The 22,284-nt window shown below is 39.3% G+C and overlaps 1 protein-coding gene across 2 annotated transcripts; it reads right to left on the reverse strand.

Annotated features, from left to right (window-relative positions):
• Positions 1–1,718: 1,718 nt before the first annotated feature.
• Positions 1,719–21,665, reverse strand: C1D (C1D nuclear receptor corepressor). 2 transcript variants are annotated; one of them, XM_032103620.1, is made up of 5 exons: positions 21,561–21,665; positions 10,773–10,919; positions 9,405–9,471; positions 8,887–8,942; positions 1,719–6,080 (listed from the first exon to the last, which is right to left on the reverse strand). In XM_032103620.1, exons 2-5 carry the CDS (start codon positions 10,917–10,919, stop codon positions 5,907–5,909), a joined length of 444 nt encoding a protein of 147 aa, XP_031959511.1. In that variant the 5' UTR covers positions 21,561–21,665; the 3' UTR covers positions 1,719–5,906. The 2 variants fall into 2 exon arrangements, with proteins under 2 accessions (XP_031959511.1, XP_031959512.1); XM_032103621.1 differs by having other exon boundaries at positions 5,649–6,080; positions 10,773–10,938; positions 21,561–21,641.
• Between the last annotated feature and the right edge of the window lie 619 nt (positions 21,666–22,284).

Raw genomic sequence — 22,284 nt, forward strand, 5'->3', positions numbered from 1 at the left:
CATCATCCAAGATAAATTGGACCTTAATTTTCAAGCCTATATTCCTCCCTAAGCAATTTGTGGCCTCAGAACTGTGCTGGGAGCTTCCCATGCATGGGAAAACCAGAACATGAGCAGAGTAAGGGCCAGTACCTACCAAGCAGTTTATGAGGTTTCCCCAGAGCCCTTATCTGGATAAATTTTCACTGGGATAACTTTTCTTTTTAATCTCTTAACAATGCATTTCAAATTTTTACCTCAGTGAAGGAGAGTTACAACCTTTAGAAAAACATGTTTGGAAGTTTCAAGCTGACATTCCAATGTGGCCTATACTTTACACACCATGTTCTTCAACAACTGTAAGAACTACTCAGCCTTTCCGGTTTTTGAGGAATTCATTCATGGTAGAGACCAAACATGAAAAATTCCAATACAAGTAGTTAAAAGCTGGCAAAATTACAAACATCTGGGAACACATTACTATAAGAAGTTGAGGCACTGTGTGGAAGTATGAAGAGTAAACCCTGTATATAATAAAAGGTAAACAAAGCTTAACAAATACTGTCAAAGCAGGGAGGAAGTAGCCCTTAACAGACAATTTTGCTGGAAGTAAATATTTTAGTGCTGGTTTTATTACATGAAGACATTCGTACCTACATAAAGCCAAATTCTCAGTTCTTTTGTACTGGATTTTTGCTACTGTGACCTCAATGAAATCAAGAGTTAAACTGACTTAAAGCAAAGAGAATTAAGCTTGTGGTGTTACACACTCTCCAACAATAGCATTTCAGTAATATGCACTTTGTATTCTGTTACACACTGAGAGAACTTCCTGATAACCAGGAGATCTATAACATGCAGGTGGATGTGTAATGTGTACATCCACAGACAGCACCCCATGTGATTAACTGCCTTGAGGAATCACTCTCTCCATGGAAACTTCACAGGAGAAAACGTGTTTTGTCTTGTGTGTGGGTTGGGGAGCAGGTCTGTCAGCCCAGGGCAACAAATTAAAAAGACTGTTTATGCTATCCAACTTGTCAGTGTTTGTTACTAGGCATTTCTCCTTCTCACCTTTCAATAATGGGGACAGGAACTTCGTAACTTTAAACAATGACTCATTTGTTCCCATGGGGGCAAAATACACTCAGGTGACAATGAAAAAAAAAGCATTCTAGAAAACAATTCCTCTGCTATATTCATGGAAATTAATATCCATATCAAATGAGAGACTATCGAAGACTACTTTTTCACTTGTAGTACTCAGCAGCTGCTCATTTGCTTTAACAGACTCTGCTGGTAAACAGTAGCTAAGAATTTACCCCTAGAATTAGTACTTTAAAAAAATACATTTGCAACCACATTTGAGTTTCACTTCTTTTCTGTCTATTCTGAATCATTGTTATGCAAGATATACCACCATAAATTGAAGGTGATCCTTCGCTTGAAAATTAGTTTGTTGTTCATGTACTCTTTGGATATGCTCTCTAGGTACCTTTGATACCAAGACTGTCTTGATGTAAAGTTGGAACAATATAGAGCTGAATTAAATCCATTTTCTATCACTTAGACTTTAAATTTGTCCATGGAACATGTCCACACTAGATTCAGAAGAAGCCTCTTGGCAATACCAAATTATCATACTGAATTGCTTCCATCAATTTGCTGGGGCTGCCAAATTGAAATGATGCATGTAAAGGCAACCCTACACTGAAAAGTAAAAGATAGCCTCTTAAATGTTCCATTTATAAAGCTTTTTATTCACAGTCAAACTTAGTATCCCCTCCGAAATATATCACTTTACAAATTGATACCTTGCCATTACAAGATTTCTATGCCATATTTACTGAGCTTAGTAGTAAAAACAAGCTTTTGCTCTTTCCCCTTTGGTACAGCTGATGAAAACTGAGCAGTTCAAGGTCTGCTTCTTAGATCACCAGCACTAAATATTCCATAGATCTGTAATCTTCTCCTACAGGGAAGGTTAAAAATCAGCAAAAATATAAACTTTTGGTTTTATCAATAAAATATCACAAGTGTATCCCACTGAAAAGCAGAAATTGAAGAAAAACAACCAAACTACCACTAATGCTAAGATTCTAATAGTGCTCTGCAAAACAAAAGCATTCATGTGGACTTTCTGAAACTTTGTGCAAGAAATACTACTCAAAGTAGATTAGGAAAGAGAAAATTCCACTGTCCCACTGCAGAACTTAAATGCATTTTTTTAACTTATGTGTATCATGTGTGATTCTAAAATGACAAACTGTATTTACTTTCTGTAACTGATGTAACCTCTTTTTTTTTTTGATCACTGGCAAGTGAATGTCTAAGAAACATAAATAATGACATAAACTAATAATGCCCTGTTTTGACATCATTACATCTCAGTTTACGAGAAACTAACAACCTGTATACATTTGGGATGCAACCACTTTCCATTATTTTGGCACTTTTAAGTTGGAAACCCTACGCCACAGATGCCACTTGCACCAATGTAACTCCACCCGTGTTTCCAGTTAGAGATTGGAGTTTGCTGTTCATGGCTCCCAAAAGCCTTCCGTGGCTGACAGCTGATACAAGTCTTCATGTAGGTAACCAAGGTCTCTCCTTCTAGAGCTGCAGAAACAGGTCACCATCACTTCTTGGGTAATGTATGTCATTTACTATGAAAACTAGGATTTTCCTTTACATTTGTAATGGTCCCAGACCCACAGTTAAAAACTATCCGTCTACCCTCTTAAACCCAATAAAACTCTTAATCCTAAGAGAATTTTGTTTGTTTAGCTTTTATTATTCCAGATAAATATGCTTGAGGATTTTTTCAATAAAACTGCAACACCGACAGTTTTTGACAAAGCTCTATGCTAGCACTGATTTTCAAGGCCAGGAAAAATAGGATGACTTAATAAAAAAAAAATAAAAACTCTTAGGAATGCAGTTCTCCAGTAATAAAAATACTGAAGGAGTAGAAATGCACCATTGATGTGTTGACTTCCCAAGTCATATGGCTAGCATTTTTAAGGCTGGGAATTTAAGCCCTAGTAAAATTCCCCCTTTGTTTACAGTCACAGTAAACTCTCTGTCAGAAAAATGTTTTCTGGGAGTAGATCCGTGGAAGCTTCACACAGCTCAAAGAATACCTAGTTTCTTACATCAAAGATAGTAATTTTGTTACAGTAAAAATCTCCTTATATGGCTAGGACAGTTAATGCCAAATTGCTATTTTTATGTAGTTATTTGCCACTAACACGAGTGGCATTTAACATCCTGAGCTGAGTTTTCATTTCTCTTCTGAAATACATTTTTTTGAACTTGGAAAATTCTCCATGCAACCTCATACCAAATTCTAGCCCCAGCTGTTAATTTCACATGCTCTCACCAATCTCACCGCTTCCTTGGTGCAAAGAGTGGAAAGCAAGAGAAGTTCCAAGAACTCATTAACTGCCTGAATCAAAACAAAATCTTTAACAAAATAATCACTTCAATGATGTAAAAACCACTTAGCATTCATAATCATTATTTCAAACTTCTTTCTATTAGGGCTGTTAGTGAGTAACAAGCACATGGTGAGGATTCTTAGTTTGTGGGGTATTTGTCTGGGTTGTGTTGTGTCAGAAGAGCAAAGCCACAATCCACATTATTAACAGTCATACTGAATGATGCAAGCCTTAAAAAAAAAAGTTCACAAAATTGCATATGCTATATCTATTTAAACTGCTCTATTACAAATGTCAAATACCTGCATATAATTAATTATGCCAGAAGGACTTCTACCTCAGTAAGTCTTAGCTAATAGCTTTGCATTACTCTTGTTTAAACATTTACCAATGAAACCTGCGTACTCTACTGGACAATGAATTATGATCCTTTTCAGAAATTATCCTTTTAAAACAAAACCTATAATTGAAGCTTAAGAGGAAAATCATGTAATGGAAATGTCCTCCAATTCCCTTTTAATTAACAGCACTGTGCATAAGTACAAGCTGAGCTACTTATTTCCTCAAGACAATGCCTCTCAAAGCAGATGTTATCTCCCAGAAAATTTCTATATTAAAGTGCTCTGGTTTGTGCTGCTTCTAGACCACTTCTATCCAACTTGTCTTCCCCACTAGTCTAAAGAACACCTGACCTTTTTTCTTTTCTTTAGATCACTGGGTTTGAGATTAACATTTTGAACCTCGTGTTTTGTGCATGCAGACCTCAACATTCACACCAAGTCCAGAAGTCTATTTATAACAGTCTAATACTGCCATCTGCAGTATCAGGCTGAAAGGGGTATGAGACAGGGCACACAGACTTCTGAACAAACACCATCCAAACCTATTTAGAAGAACCACTTTACACAAATGTGTTACTTCTGGTCAAGAACACACTTTGGGTCTTCTGAATTTTTTACCTTAATTAAACAAAAAAACCCCTCCCAAGTCCAACAGCTCCTTCATTTGATACAACCATGACATTAACCTGAAGAAATAAAGCACTGTCATTTTAGCTTTTTATGGGCCTTGGCCATGTACACTCACATAAGCAGTCCTGTGGATTTGAGGCAGCAAGGTTAGGTATCCACATCTAAATAGTTCTCGTTAGTTGGATTGAGGGCATTGCTATTTACTTGAAGATTTTACTGTAAACAAAAACATGTAAATTCACACCAGTCACTAAAAATGTTTCTAAACATGTAATGAGTTTAATAAACTTGTCAATGCATTGAATTTTTACTTTCAAATATGTATTTCTATATAATAATGGAAAACCTTCATTTTAGTACATAATTCAATTTAGTCACACTCTGCATTGCCTGCTGCAATATGCCTAGGACAGTAACCATCCACTGAACATCATTCAGCATGCAGTACTAGAGCTATACTGGATTCCTTTGTTCCTATCATTTAGTCTTTCCTCTAAGATTTCCCAAACACCTGTATGGACTGCTACCCAAACTGCATTTTTGTAAGCTAAATAATCTGTTTTTCCTTCATAATTGTTAATTCCTTGCTAATTGTTAAATAGCTTTTGGGCAGATAATTGAGCTTTGCATTGCAGCATATTGAAAACTGAACCCACCTAATACACATCCTTTCCTAAATGACTAAGCTTCACATTTTGAGGAAAAATACAGTATTTGCAAGATGGAGCAGTAGTTTTTATTGCATCAGAGGATGCTTTCTCAAATGAAGAGTTGAGAAACACCAATAGATGGCCACACTCTTACCACGTCAGAGCACATTTCTCTAAGCATCAGCACGAAGGGATGAGCACTGCAGCCAAAATTCCATCAAGTTCCTGCACATGCTGTTTCTTAATAGCCATCCCCAGCCTGCTCCTTTTTTTTTGGACCCTACAAACTGCCCCTAGGGGATATCTAACCTTTCCATTGACTAGACAGAGGAGCTTAGAGTGGAATCCAGGGTGTTTGCTTGTGGCCCTTGAAGGTCTGGTTTCTCAGAGACAACAAAAGTAAGGGAATATTGCACATATTCAAGTTGAAAGGCTGAAAAGAGTTTAACACAGTGAATAAACCCTACAAAATTCTACAAATAAGGCATTTCACACAATGCTCTTTCATAAACACCACAGACTGGATAGCACTGTTTGAAACTTTTTAATATTAAGGAGATTGAGGACATATAAAAAAATACTTTAAAAATTTGAATTCTTAGGCATTATAAACAAAACATTACTAGTATTTATTACCAGCAAGTATATGTCACGTCATTATCATTTGAGTAATGAAATGTCAAATGTGCATCAAATGGCACTTTTAGATACACATTAAATGTGATCACCTCAGTGACAAGCGTTCTGGACAAAATACAATCCTGTAAAATCTGTTATACAGCACTTCTGTGAGATGCATGCAGTATACAAAACATTTCCAAGTTAAGTTCTAGGTGTCTGCAATTTATATGAGGGGAAACAAAGATTTAGTCCTTCTGCCTCTTTTTCCCTTTAGGAGTTTTGGAAGTATGTTCGTTTTCTGCGTTTGGTTCCCAGAGTGCATTTTTTACAAATCTAGAAGCAGCTCCTTTATCAAGTTTGGATGCCTTTTTCTTGTCTGTTATTTCTTTGACCTTGTTCATGTATGTTCTTATTCTCTCCTAGGGAGAAAAAAAAAAAGGAAAAGTATTTCAAACCATTCTCCCAAAATTACTGCTAAAATGAATCAATGAGTAGAAGTTCTCCACACTGTACCCTTCTAGAACTGTAATACCTGGAATAGCATTACTTAAATAAATACACCAGGCCCTTTGCAAACTTGAGACTTCCCTTTAGCATATTTTCCATCACAGGTACCTACCATACCATCTGCATGACACCCACCATAACAGGAACACAAAGTCCTACAGAGATGCAGACTCTGCATCTAATTTACAGAGAGATGGGAACTGTTCTTGCAAGCACAGTTAGAAAATAAAGTACTGAACTCAGTTTGGAGTTTGACCTACATAAAGATGAAAAAATAGTATTTAAGTATTTGACACATCTATGGATGAATTATACAGCCTGACTACTGTCCACAAAAAAAAAAAAAAAATTCAGCAAGTCCAAGCAAAGCTAAAAAAGCATCTTACACAAAATCAAAGATGGTACAAGCATTACACATGCAACTACCCAGAAGTCTAGGGGTTAAGTTCCTGAAATGGTCAAGGGGGCTTATCAAAAAATTTATTTAGGGCAGCCTGATGAATTTGCAGCCATATCAGAAGTTCCTTGTATGGCCATAAATAACATACAGGGGATGTTTTCTTGGCATATCTTAGCCTACCAAGGTTATTTGGTGTTTATGGGGTTTTTTTTGACCAAATCATGACATGGATTCAGCCCCACAGAAGTATACCCTCCCAGCTTAACAATCTCATTTATACGCCTACTCATCCTCACCTGCTCCTGCAACAAAAAAAGAAAATTACTTTGAGAGGGTACTAAAAGCAGCTTTAAGATGGGAATTCCCCTCTGGTAAGTGCCTGCTTCTCTTCACTGACTAGAGAGTACACTTACAGTAACTCTGCAAAATATTTAACAATTTAGTTTACAGATTTCACGTCTACATATTTAGCCTAATATGGCCTTTAACTGTAGGGCCTTTGGGTGTTACTGTAATATAAACAACAGTGATATGTATATACACATATATGTAGCGCTCTACCTGATACTTGAATTATAAATGTGGATTAACAGAACACATGTGGATACTGCTAAAATAAATTTTGATATGCAACCCACACATTTCTCACACAGCCATTGCCACCTCTTTGAATATGGAACAAAAGTTACAAGACCTACACTACAGAACTGATTTTCAATTCCTCAGTGATCATTATAAGCAACTGTCAAAAACTTGGCCACTCTTTCTGCATCAAAAACACAGCTTTAACAAGGAGGGCTTTACAGGATCTGAAATTATGATCGGCCATAATATTTCTTTTGTGACTGAGATGGCTAATGAGAACAGATGGCAAACCTACATGTATTAACACGGGAAAAAGGAGATGGAAAATGTCAAGGTGACAAAAGAAATGAATTCTGATAGCTTGAGTGTGTTTTATTAATACAGCTTGAATACCTGTATGTACACAAGGAGAGCAATTCTAAAAACAAAACAATCATGACAGAACAGTCTTATTTTAAGTCCCTTTCCACATGAATGAGAACATTACAGTGCCTTTGGAAGGAAGGAATGTGCATTCATTCAACCTTGATACTTGCAAAAGGAAAAGAGATCTGAGTAACAATCTAGGCTATGAAAATATTCACTCTTTCTTCAGAGTTAAAACGGCAATTGTGAAGTAAAATACCAACACAAAATATCCACAGCATAGAGATAAAATTTTTTATTATCACTAAATTAACACAATACTCAGACAATATATAATATTGGAGGAACAAAAAACTGACAGAAAGCTCAGGAAATATTAACAGATGCATTTTTTAATATGATGCAGTCTAGACTACTGAAAACCTCACAAAATTAAAAATAGAAGTATTCTTGTTATTCAGGCTAGCTTTCCACATTTTTTAGTCCTATCCTCTATTCGACTGGTTATATAAGGATTACAATTAAGCTACCTATTTTACAATTGCCAAGTTAATATTTTCATTTATTCAGGAATTAAAATGGGTAGTGAGAAGTTTTGATTTCTGTTTCCTCTTCAGGCTAAATGATTCGGTTTTTTAAGTCAGAAGAATTTTCAAGATAACTGGCCTTCTATACTGTAGTCATGCATCTAAATGGAATATAAAGACAAAACTAAAGATTTATTATAGGTCGTAAATATGTCACTAATGCAGAATTACTGGACAATACACATACAACTGGTGCCAAAAAAGCTTTTAGCTTTGTTGCTGAACTGGATTCTTTACTGCTGAGAAAATGAATTAATGGAGGGCTTGGAAGGGGAAGGGGGGCTCTTTCCCGTCTTCGCTAGTAAATCAACCACACTGTACTTTTAGAGTCATACAAAAGTAAGAAAAGGCAGCCTCAGAGATTAACATGATTCCAAGTATTTATAAGAAAAAAATACCATACTGGAAGTTATAAATTATTATCAGGCATGTAACATTTTTCCATTTAACAGATACAAGTGAAAAGCTGCTCTGTACAGAATCCAATTCTCAACCAAAGGTGGAAAAAAAAGAAGAAAAGATAAGAGGATATCATTCATCATCCTCTTCTAATTTCAGCAGACTCTACAACTTTACTTAAAACAGTACTGTTTAAAAGTAAAAAAAATTACTTTCTTAATTTAGAGAGCCCAGCAAGGCATACAGTTATATAACAGCATGTAGCATATGCATGCTATTATGGCAATGTATCAATTTTAAATGTAGATATAAGCATTTTTTAAATTCTCTTTGGGCTAACCATCCTGAACAAGTAGGATGCATGCAGCATAAGCAACTCACCAGTTCTTGTTTCACTGGATGTTCCTTTGGATTGATTCCCTGGGTAGCCAAGTATACTACAAGAAAAAAACATTTCTTTGAAACTGAAGGCTATCTGTGACTGAGGACCCTATCAGTCAGTCACATAGGAAAACCCCAGTTTCCACAAAAAATCATTAATAAGAATTGTTAACTGCGTTGTTAAGTATCTGACAAACTACTATTATCAAATATTGCAGCTAAAACACCCCCAAACAACTAAAATGGTTAAACTTTCTGTCCTTTAAAGGACAGAAAAGGTTGCCACAAAGAAACCAGAAAGATCTTCGTGCATGTACAAAATTAGCTTTTCTAAATACAGATTTTTGGTTTGGAGTTTCAACGTCATTTACCCTAGGGATGGCAATAAAGTGAGTCCTCAGGGTAATTACAAGTTTTTAATTATTTGGCTTTGAAATATGATTATTTAATGTTTGCAGCTGTCTAGGTGTTCAAATGGTAATCATAAATACTACATTTTCCTTCTACCACATACTTACCCCAGAACATTGAATTTAATGTGTACACTGAAACCAAATCCAGCTTTGCTTGCTCAAGAGGATCTAACTAGAATGAAAAAAAAACCACCACATTTGAAGATTTTTAAGCAAAATATGCATAGATTGTAGTAATGTGCATATTTTATAACTGTGAATGTATTAATAAAAAAATACATACTGAAGGAGCACATTTTTGCGTCACAAATTCACTGAGACTATGTTTATGCCTTATTTCCATGCCATCACAGAACCATTCATTCTCTCCTCTCTGAGTACTCATGTAATTCTCCCAGTTTGAAGTTAAATGCCCCAGTCCCATACACCCAAAAAAGCACAATCCCTTAGCATGTAGCACTTGGACTACTGTTCCCATAGTCAGAAATAAGCCCCTGTTTTTCCACAGAAACTTAATTCAAAATAGTTGTTGCTATCAATGGAAGGAAAAAAAAAGTTTAAAGTTGCTGAAACTCAAACGTCAATATACAATCAATGAATGTTAACACTGCACACGACAGACTGTGTGTTCAATGCATACTGGAATACTTAAGGATGTAAAGCAAAGGAAGAATAAAGGTAATGAAGGGTTGGGTTTCTTTCCCTTGACTGTCAAAGTCAATTTATTATTTTAGTCCTACACGACTTCCAGAAACTCTGATAACATAATTGTACAGCTCACTAGTTCTAACATGGATACTGTCAAAAGATCTGTGTTGTCAAGACTGTTTTCTTCATAATTTATTTGTGTAAGAAATCCTCACAGGATAAAGAAGCTCCCTCATGTGCTGGCTTTTTCTTGCCCTACAGAAAGAAACTACACATTATGCTTTAAATGTTACAAGACAGAAATGCTTACATTAAATTCTCAGGTACTACCTTGCTCTGCTAAAAAGCTACATTTTGCAGACTTATGCTTCTAACACAGCTAGAGGAGACAGCTCAGGTTCTGCAAGTCTAGACTTCTGGAACCACATCAATTCTCACTTCTGCCAGTTCACCTTCACATCCTGCTGGGTACACCATTCCATTCAGTTTGTTGTGAAGCAGCCTCAGTCAAAAACATGAATGACCTCTCTATTATGGAAAAGCATGCTAAAGAAGGTCAGGAATAAGACAGAATATCCTCGACCTAAATGACTCACTGGTAAGATTATCACTTATCAGTTTGGAAGAGCATGTGTTTCATTGTTTAGCTTGTAAGACCATCTGGGTATCCTAGAAATGTAAGAATTTAACAGTAGGTGTCAAGCGTAGGAAGTGTTGTATTTGTTATTTCTCAGTGCAGTGGTTGGCCTAACAGACCCTTTTATTTCAGTTCAGGCTCTCAAGTATTTTAATAACGAAAAGGTTTTTAAAAGGAAGATAACTTACCTTTTGCAAAAGCTCGCTCCTAGAAACCGACATCATTGTCTTCAGCATCTCATCTACAGAACCAAGAGACTTTTCAAATGCTGCGAGATAATCATGAATTTCAGTGGGGTATTCTTCCATGTTATTATCATCTTCTGACATTTCCATCTGGAAAGTGGAAACAAAACTAATAATCCTTTTCATTAAGTACCTACAGAGTCAAAAGACTGTAATTTACAACACAAAGCATTAGCATTCATTCATTAAACATTGCAAGAAATGCCTACATGTCAAGAGTTCTAGCAGGTAATGTCAGCAGCAACACAGTTAAAGGTCCTGTAAATTCCAGGGATATCTCCTGTGCAAAGTGGCATGAAGGAGCATTACAAATAGTGCCTATTCTTGCAACAGTCCCAAAGCAGTATTTAGCTTTCATGATCTGTGATAGAAAGAAATTATTTGCATGTTTAAAAGAAGTGCTCTATAAATCACACTGTATTAAAGAGCTACACCAAGCAGCAGGAGGGACATCAGGAAAAACAAAAACAAAACTAACTAACCAAAAAAACCAAACCACAAACCAAACCAATGGGGATATGGCTTCAGTCTGTCCTAGGAAGTCATTACTTCAACACCAGCTACGTCATGGTCAGTTCATTTAGGAGTAGGTCCAAAAAATTCTTCTTGTGAACCCTGTATCCAGTTTTCTGAAGTCCCTATGGGGTATTATAATCCCCGATATAACTCTACCTGTAACAAAGCTGAGTTGATTTGGGGATTTCAGAATACTCTGGCAATCTTGTCAACACATCAGTGCACAGTAATTGGGAAATAAGATGTGAAAAATCCCAAAGCACCCCTTTTTTCTTCCCAGAATTTATAGTACCATGGTATGGCTACTGCCAAGCCATCTGGCTGCTGGTTTATAATCGATATCTTTAATTCCTCTCAAATCATAAATCATGTATTATCTTGGAGAGTTAATGTTACTTTGAGCTATGTTATTTTCTACAACTTCTACTTAGCAACAACTTTTCAAATGTTTTAAGGTAAGAAGAGAATATGTAATTTTCCTGCCTATTTGTTGAGCTGATCAAGAACAGTGGGAGCACCTGGATCACTGCAAACTTTTCTTCTTAGAATCACTGTGATAATCCCACTCTCCAGATGCTGAGTACAGAGGGAGGGAACAGAAACTGGAGAGACTGCACTTTATCTATGAACATTAAGCCACACAGTCAGTGCAAACAGCAAACAGCTGTCACATCACTGGAGTTTGTTTTAGATAATGATCTTTCCCTTACCCTGGCAAGAGCATGGCGTGTGTGAGAGAGGTTTCTTTTTATTTATATTGTCTCTTGGAGGTCAAAAAGGAAGAAGATTGGGAGGAAAAACTGTGTGGAGCTACTCAAGCTTGTTTGCAACTCCAGTTTTAACTGCACCAGTGTGATTCCAGAAATATGATCACCCAGTTAACAAGCCCAGTTTCACTGCTATTGTTTGCATAGTTAAGAATTATAATCCTACTCAGCTGCATGACTGCTCATCCTTGTCAGAGCTGGTTTTCACACTGAGTACAGAATCACAATGCCAACCATGCTAAAGGTCCCCTCCCTACCCCAGCATGTAACCCACACACCACACACGTACGTATTACTTCCATCAGCTACAGCAGACCTAAGCAAGAAAGCTGAGCTGGATCCATAAGATGCTGCCCACAGAAAGGCAAAAAATTGATTCAATTATTTCTGCCGCTCACAATAACACTGTTTGTGTTTCGTTCTATCCTCCTAGCCACCTGCTTTATAATCTGCCATGTTAGGTTGACTAAAAGGGTTCAGAAACAATGTTTGTTGTTAACTTTTAGTCATATAATACAGCATTAAAAACCCTTCAAAGCTACAAAAGATTTTCCCAATCGTTAATACAGTTAAGTTTGGTTAGAAGGTGTCTGTCAATACTTGTTCCCTACACTTACACATTGTAGTGGTTTTGGTCCAAAATACTCATTACTTACTTATTTACCTTCTGTGAGATAAGAATTAGGAGAAAGCAAAACAGGCACAAAACTTAAAAGAATATAAAGAAGTTTATTAACAGACCTAAAAGAAAGGGAAAAAAAAATCAGACCACACCTTCCAAACACTTCTCCTCCCCCCACCTTTTCCCCTTCTCCCACTGACAATGTAAACAGACAACCCTTGAGATTTTCAGTCAGTTTACCACTTCTATGATAACCTTTTTCAGTTCACTTAGGGAGAGGAGTCTCTCCTGCTCATGCTATGGAGACATCTCCACAAGAAGTTCTCTCATGGCTTCAGTATCGCAAGACAGCCACCCAGGTTGGTTCTCTGCTCATATGTGAGAGCCTCTTCCCCAACTTACAGCTGTTCCCACAACTGCTTTCGAGGGTCCAATCTTGAGCTACTGGGGTACCATTTTAAGGTTGAGCTGTTCAAAAACAAAAGTTCTCTTCACCCATCTCTGGGAGCATCTAGATCTCTAGAAATAGAGGCCCTCCCCCTTCCCTGGGAGAAAAAGGGTCCTCATCATCTTCATCTCTAGGACTATCTCTGGGAGTATCTCTAGGAACAGAGGTCTGTCTCCTTCCAATTTGGAGGAAGAGTCCTCATCAATTCTATCTCTCCCTGCTCAAACTTCTCATCAAATTACAGCTGCTTCAGCATTTGCTTATTCCAGCACAGGTGCCTTTGCTCATAATTGCAGTTCGAACGCTCCACCCCCCATGCTTTCATGAAATTACAACGGGTACTCTGCTATATCATAGTCCATCACCACCATAGCTTTACAACAGAGTTTCAGTTCCTAAGCATCTCCTCTTTCTCCTCCCTCAGGGTTTCAGCTCTTCTTTCTTTACCTAATGTCTGCAAGCTTCATCTGTTCTGGTGATGCCTTTTCCTGGTCTTAAAATCAAGAGGCATACACGGTTAGAAGGGGAAAAGGGATTTTATCTTGGTATTTATTTTAAGGATCCTTAGGTGTACACGTCCAGGTCATATGCATCGAGATGCACCCCGCCGAATCTATCTCTGTGTCCATGTCTCTCTTCTCCTCCCCCCCCAACATTGGGTATAACATTATAGGCTTTACTAATTAGCATATCTATCAAAGATTCCCCAATGAGAGGCTCAAGTGAGCAACCCCTCCCCAAGGAATCTTCCCCTGGATGGTTCTATCTTGGTTTACAGAATATGTTCTGGAGAGGACCTTGGGGTCTGGGGCGCACTGATCCCTAGCTACGAAGCTTCTAAAATGTTTAGTCTCTTAGCTTGACAAACAAGTCCAAGAATGTAGGCAAAAAGCACTAGGAATACAGAAGTTGTAAAAAGGTATAACAGGGGTATAAAAGAAAAGGCAAAAAAATCTTCATGGCATCACTGGAGGAAACTTACAGTACTAAAAGGGTTAATCTCACCCGGCCCCGCAGCTGGAATTCATTTATTGCCGGGCAATTTTTTGCCGGGCATTTATGATCTTTGCCGGGCAGCGGGGCAGCTTCAGCTGAATCTTGGCCGCACTGGAGAGGGGGGGGTGCGGAGCCGGGCCGGGCCGCCTGCACGTAACAGGGCTGTGGGGGGGCTGTGGATGGAACAGGGCCACACGACTCCACGATGGCTGTGTGCTGGCCAGGCCCGGCCAAGCAGGCCCCGGGCTGAATGGGCCCAGCCCAGTTACCTGTCCCAAGGCCGGAAGCAAGAGAGGCAAGAGAGTTTTCCCGGGGTTTGTCCATTCTTAAATGTGGACCACAGAGGCGGTCAAAATTTTTAAGTGGCTTAAAAAGTTGTCCATATTCAAACTAGCCAGTTGATAGGTTCTGTCAGGTCATAAAGGAGCTGTAAGCACCTCTTTGCAAGAAAATCACTTCCGGAGCTATGCTAACCCATGACACACATACAAGGAGAGAGGTAATCCAATTCAACAATCACCTACAGATCTTACCATCGCTGCAGTACTAAAATTACTATGGTCTGTATTTGACGGGCAGGCACGAACATACTGATAAATTCCAACTTTTCTCTCTCCCTTAATCAGTGTATCCAGCACCAGCAAGAATAAAAAAAAAGAACTAACAAAAGCCTGTAGCAAGTATCTGTTACCAAAATTAACTGGAGCTGTTTTACAACTGTTGCAAGGATAAACAGTCACATATTTGATATTCTTTTCAGTATACCAAGCTAGACTTAAGGAATAAAACAGAAGAAGAATAGGAATAAAGAAGGAAAAGAACAAGTACAGAACGAAATACATTTTGCTATGATTGCTGTCTCATAAACCAGAAAAAATGATGTCTGACCTCATATCACAGAGTATTTACTTGACACTATTAGCACGGAAAGGGAAAAATGTGCATCAGTGTCTTGGTTTGAAAGACAGGTGTCTGCCAAGGAAGGTGGAAGCCTTCCTTGGAATGGAAAAATATTACCCCCTTCCCTCCGAATTATTATAACTTTGAAATTAAGGGGCTTTCAGGCAAAGATATGGGAAAAGGAATAACAGTTCTCTACTAGTATGCGTATGTATAACAAGGCAACCAAACAACCACAACAGCAGCAACAACAAACAGAACAGAAACCCAGCACCAGCCTCTCTCAGCCGCAGACCCTTTCCCCTTGGGTGCAGTTCCGCTCACAGCCGGCAGGGGCGCTGGTGGCTCCCGGCCAGGCAGGGCGGGTGCGATGATTCCCCCGCGCCTGCAGGGGGCGCTGTGGCGCGAGCTCGGCCGCATCTCCCTCACGGGGTAATGGTGGACGGGGTGAATGGTGAAATGGGCTGTGGCAGGAACCTCGGAGCAGCGGCTGGGATGGCAGAGGCAAGCAGCCCCTGGGGTGGCAAACAAAATGTAACAGAAAATTCTGCAGCCTTAGCAAGAGCTGCAGGGGTCGGCGGACATGGGGTGTTGGGTTAGGGTGTAGCGAAAAAGCCCGAGGCAGCAGCAGAAAGCAGCAGAGCTCGATAGCGGCAGCCAGGCTTCTCCCTAGCAGCTGCTGCAGCAGCCGGGGAGATGGGCCCTCCAGAAGGGCGAGGGGGTCAGGATCCCACGTTTTTCCCTGAGGCACCCGAGTAGATGGTGAGGGTCCTTTCCAGTACGATCAGGTGTTGATAAGGTCCCAGTTCAATGAGTGCTCTTACAAGCAAAGGCTCACCCACGGTAGGAGAAACAGTGGGAGGACAACAGCTCTGTAGAGGCAGTGAATCCTCCGGGCAGTGACCGCAGACCAGCTGTCCCTCCTCCGATCCCGAGAGCAAGACAGAGCTACGGGCTAAGGCCCAGTACCTCACCCCCCAGCCAAAATCTCGAGGTATCTCTGCCCTTCCCAAGAGAAAGCCTCTCAGGTAAGAGAGTAGCCATCTGCACCCTTCCCTCACTGTGGCCATTTCTTTTGTCTCTCGTAAGTACCAGTTGTTATTGTCTCTTAGCAACAAATGGGACAAAATTCCATGAGAGAAAGAAAAAAAATAAAACAAAATATCTTAACCTCCAACACCTGGACTTCAATGGAACAAGGCTGCCCTTTAACCTGTGTACAGAACCTTCACTGATAAGTCTGCTGCTTCTGCCTGGGGAGCAGGAAATTATTAAACTTGTGTTTTCTGTTCACTTCAACAGGAACTAGCAAGTTCCTACTCCTGCTGTGTAGGGACCTCTCTCTTTTCATTACACTGTTGTTTCAGCATAATTAATCTCCAAGCAGGATATGTCACAGTGTTGGCACATGCCAACAATGAGGCAGCAGTCAACAGCCTAAAATAATTTTGGTAACATTAACAACAAGGGCAAACTACATTAGAAAACGTGTACTACAGAAACTCCACAAAATTGTTTCTGCGAAAATCAACACATGGGTTATGTACTCACACCTGCAGAATGACAAAGCCAAAGATAGGAGGAACTCCATGACACTGTAAACATACCCAAAAACTATACTGCCCTCAATAGTTATGTTTCAGTTATTAAACAATAAACAAAATTTTTCTCAAAGTTCTTCAAGTGTTTCTTATTGTATTTTGAACAAGCAAAAACTTAAGTCAGTCCCTGAAGACAATGTTTATTAGACAGGTTTTCTGATTTGAATTTACTGACTTTCAACCAGATTTTATTTGGCACTGAGTTCTCACTTTAAAAATTAATGATAGTAGAAATATTAAGATAAGAGAAGTAATGAAAAATTCTTGCTAGGTAAGTATGTCAACAATGAGAAATTCTAAAGGAAATTAGACAGAATTTTCATTATCAAGAAATAACACCTATGATGCACAACACATAACCTGTGGTTGTGTTGCGATGGTAACACTTTAAAAGATCTTTAATTTTGAAAATGCAAAGAAAAGTTCATAACCCATAAACATAAAATACAAAAGAAATGGACTACTTTGATTAAGGACACTGAGGCAAAAAAACTGTGATGAAAAATGTTGTATGACTTCCTAACACCAACTTACCAGAAACAATGTCCCTTTTAACCGTGAGCTGCCATGTAGTTTTTGGAAAAAACATAAGAATAAGTATTTGAGGAAGAAAAGGACTTCAGATTGCAAAAGTAAACCATTTTCATGAGAAAATTTATGCATTGCATTTAGGTCTATTTAAAAAATGTTTATGAATTTCCACAGGTGGAAAACCTCTGAATATTCTGAAATTTCTGAAAAAATTCTGAATAAATTGTCATTTATTCAGAAAGATGGCTATATTTATGAAAACTTCTGCTTAGAAAACAAGAAACACCTTGTTTTCTTTGCAGTCAACATATCAATATACTATAAAGCAGAGTATGTAATACGAAGTGCAAAAAGGGAGGGAACTATCAGACATTATTAAAGAACCACAGAAAAGACGCAAATATGAAAAGGAGAAAGAGAAAATATGTCATCTTCTGCAGATTCTATAAAAACAACTACACAGGTGACAATCAAAACAGTTTGCTGTAGTGTTAACAGGGCTATTGATCTAAGATACAAACAAGTTAAATGCCATATTAAGGTATTTTAAATAATAACAAAATACAGATGGTTGTGCACAATACTACTGGCAAAATTATCTATATTTATCTTCCAGGAGAACGAAGAGAAGAACTACAGACCCCTTTTAAGAAAAGCACACCCAGGAAAAAGAGAAACTGCAGTCAATTTGCAGGTGGCTTTTATGGATAATCTTTTAATATATCCAGAGTTGCTAGAAAGCAACTGCCAGCTGGCTTAAAAAGCAAAACCAAACTTCCTTTCCTGCTCAACCCCCTCCCCACCCCCAGCAAAACCCTGACATACTGAAAGATACAAACTCTAATTCGGCCATAAGTACCTCTATGAGAGATTCTGCTGAAGATACATTGTGAAAGTAGTGGAAGCTACATGTATCTGTCAGCGTGGCAATGGGAAACCACTAAAGACAGAAATGAAAAATGTTCAGCGTTAGCATCATGCACATGGTTTTCAACTGGAATTAAAACTGCAAGTTCAGGATAAAAACGGTGTATTTAAAATATTTTGTAATGTGCAAACAAAAGACAAAAAGTAATTTAGCATTCTGCTAAATACTGCAATTCATGCTTCATGTTAATTCTTATGTATTCCTTAAGCACTAAAAGGCCTTTTCTTCATACTTGGGTCAGATCTTTTATTTTTTCAGATTATTCACCTAACAAAAATCAGATTAGGTAGTTAGATTATTTCTTCTTTTCATGGATATTTACAGACTGCATAGAGAAAAAAACAAACTAGAGAAAACCAAAACAAACCCAAAACCTTCTGGTCAGGACACATAAAACTGCTCTCAAATTCAAAATGAACACATGAACAACATCAATATGACAAACCATCTCTGTCAGCTCCTGAAAACTGGCACTGTCCTCCCTCTTCTGAGTTCTGACTCACAACCTGCAGTGAACGTAGTTGATATGCAACTGCAGCAAAGTGTCCCTTCTGCTCTAACACTGTAGTTCACTGCTGTGGCTCTAGGGCAATAGAACAACCAGCATCCTAAGTTTAAAGCTACCCACGATCACGATTAAGTTCTTTGGCCACAAACCTCTTTAGGGCAGAGAAATCCATGTTTGCAAAGTTCTGAGTAAAAAAGGCTCTAATCTGTGACAGACACGCATTACTGCTGATAATAAATAATTACTTGCCCACTAGTCATCACTGTGTCCACAGGCCTGCTTTGCTCCTAATGCCTTTCAAACCTGCTTAGGGCAGCTGGAAAGCAAATCTAGTACAATTAGAGCACTCTTGCAATGCCAACTCACAATCTTGTTTGCAAGAAAGATTTCCACTGCAAAAGTAAAAAAGCCTACAATGAAATATCAAGTATACACCAGCAGGCTTATCTTGATCCCCTTAAAAATACTCCAACTCAACCCACGGTAGTTAAGCATGGCATAATTTGCATGGCATAATATATTACAAATGGGAAAGAGCCAAGAAATCCCTGCCTTCAAAGCCAGACTCCAGCCACCACAAAAGCCTGCACAGAGCCATCCTACAAAACAGCTCACAGCCATCAGTCTCTTGCTGATGCCACTGAGTCACCTGAGCTTCAAAGGACTTGCAAAGTTTATTCTCATCTGTCTTAAAAGGAGATTAAAATTTAAAGGGAGAGAAAATATTATAGGCTCATTTACACTTCAGCCAGTGGTGGGTATCACATGAGAAAACAGTTATCTCAGCTTGGATTAAACAACCCTCATTCACCACAGCCTCATCTATATCCACTGATGTAAACCTTCAACTCCATCTGCACAATTCATAAAACACTTTTACTCTCTGTAATCAACTGTCCCAAATTCCACATCTTTGATGATGCAGTGGTTTCCTCTTCTGAACAAATCCAATATAAGCGGGCTCTTGTTCAGCTCCAACCCATCAGTACACCCAGCATAAGTACAATAATAAAAACAGCTTTCTTCAGGTATGTGCAGAACACTTCTTCATGAGAGGTTTTCATAAAAGCTCCCACACCCAGATATGCTGCCACACTTCAGTCCAAGTTCACTCTAAAGTGATACTAAATGTGTGTCTTTAAACTGGTCTTTAAAACATATTCTTTTGTTTGCACTGAACTTACCAGGAACTTCTTGTACAGCAAAAGACTGTCTCCTTGGACAAACTAGTTTACATACAGTGGGGACAAAAATCAGTACTGAATACTTCTGTCTCACCAAATTTGCAGCAAACAGGAAATTACCTGCCTGCAGTCTGCACCTCCTGTATACTGTAAACTATGTAGTTTACTACTAAAACCTGCTGCCACTCTCCACTGGTATCAGCACCATGAATATCCAGAATTAAAGCCAAGAGGTTTTTTCAATCCTTTTAAACTGCTGACCTCGTTTCCTTTAGCCACTAGTTCCATAATACATGAAAAAGCCCTTCCTATTTTACCAGAATGCAATTTTCTGTATTTGCAATTAATGCAGTGCCTCTCTGTACCATTTTGAACAACTCAAATGTATTTTTGGCTGGTTTTTTATTTGGCTGTGCTAGCTGTTATTTTTATTTGGCTGTACACTATTAGAAGAATGTTTACCCATTTTTTGGTTGAATATAATGCAGTAACTGTGGGATGTTTGTGTTCTTAGCATCAATTTCACTGATGTGGGAAAAAACATCTACCTGGAGCTATGGTGGCCAATCCATTCCAGTGTACTGTTTATTTATTTAGAGGAAAAGCAGACCCCAGATGAAAAAACAATGCTAAAGGTCTTAAGCCACTTCAAAGAGAAAGACACTTATCAGAAAGGTTTGTCTGACTTGTGCACTGCTTTTCTGATATGAAGCCTGACAATTCTACCAATTGCTTTCAAGTTTCTCACACTCTGGAGAAGAACCTTGAGTTGAGTGTTTTCTCATTTCTTTAGCAAGGGTCATACTGCCACAGGATTAGCAATATCCAGGTATTTTAGATTTGAAGTGTTCTTTTATACTTTTACAACCAAGAAATACGCCAGGCACCTTTCAATGTTGGTTTTAAAATCCAGTTCTTCCATTTTTGTTTGTCTCAAAAATGAGGCCTTTTAACTGGCATAATTTAAAGTCTAATTTGCAAGTCAAAGTCCATTCCACTTTGCTGGCAGCAACTAAGCTTGCGGTCAGAAAGCTGTGACAAAGCATAAGGAAGGGGGGCATTTTTACCTTTGCAGCAACATGAGAGATACACAAGTTTCATTACAAGGTACTCATAACTTTAAGTACCACCTGCCTTTCTATTAGGTTCTGTGGAACTGTTTTATCCATGGCCTGTATATGCACACTGTACCCTCTCTTTGAAAAACTTTGCCAGGTTCTCAAGGCTCCTCAAGCTGCAACACTATTTTGCTAATTTTAAGCAGGGATGTAATCGTTTACTGCCTACCGAACATCCATCCTCAAAAAAAAATGCCAAGAAAAGCCTAAAGCCCATGGTCTCTTTTTCACAGGTACGTAAGCAAGCTGTAAACATGTCATACATTAAACATCCAAGGCCAGGCTGGATGGAGCTCTCAGCAACCTCTAAGGAAGCTCTAAGCAACCTAAGCCTAGTGGAAGGCGTCCCTGTCCATGGGGGGGGGGGGGGGGGGGGGGGAAGGGGGGGGGGGCTGGAACGACATGATCTCTAAAATCCCTTCCAACCCAAACCACGCTGTGATTCCATAAACCGCGTTTATTATGCTCACTAACAACACCAGCAGCGCGCACAACTCGTGCACAGCGGCCCTGCCTCCTGAGAACACACTTCCCCGTTTCCCAAGGCCTCGGGAAAGCCCTAAAGCCACAGGAAGCTCCCGGGGGTACACACGGGGGGGTGGCCGCTCTTACCTGCGGGCAGGCGGTCGAGCCCCGCGTGCGGCTCCCGGGCACAGCGACAACGGGGCGGGACCTGCGCCCGCGACCGGCGGTGACGTCACGGGCGGGCCGGAGCGGGATGCGGAAGCGGGGCCTGGGGAACCGGCCTTGAGGGGAAGAGATTCTTCCGATCTCGTAAACGCGCTTGGTGGGAAAGGAGCCAGTCAATAGGGTCCGCAAACAACCAGAAGGTTTGATTACGAAATCATACACTTGGCATAGAAGCTGGTGTTAAGTTAGCCCCTGACACGCACTACAAGCACACGGCAGTGGGTTTTGCTTAAGGGGGGAGGGGGAAAGGGAGAAGAGAAAGGAAGAGATGAATTAAAGGGGGGAAGAGAGAGAAAAAGAGAGAGAGAGAGAAAAAGAAAGAGGAAAAAAAAAAAGAAGAAGAAAGGAAAGAAAGGAAGAAGAAAGAGAGGAAAGAAAAAAAGAAATCCAGCTGATGTGGTGTCCAGGGCAGGGATACCTTTTTATGGAGAGGTTTCCCTGCCCTGAAGACTTGTTTTCTCTCTTCCTGTGCAAATTAGTTCTCATGCTATGTTCTTTCATGAGTCTTGAGTGGTCTTGATCGTCCCTACAGCCCATGCCCACTTCTTGGCCTCATTCCTGCACTTGCACTGTGGTGCATTGTGCCTGTCTCCAAGAACTTAGCAAGGATGTTTGTCTGAGAAAAGCCGTGCCCTGCCTCTTCATG

Source organism: Corvus moneduloides, chromosome 3 (genome assembly GCF_009650955.1).
Source record: "Corvus moneduloides isolate bCorMon1 chromosome 3, bCorMon1.pri, whole genome shotgun sequence".
Taxonomy (NCBI): Eukaryota; Metazoa; Chordata; class Aves; order Passeriformes; family Corvidae; genus Corvus; species Corvus moneduloides.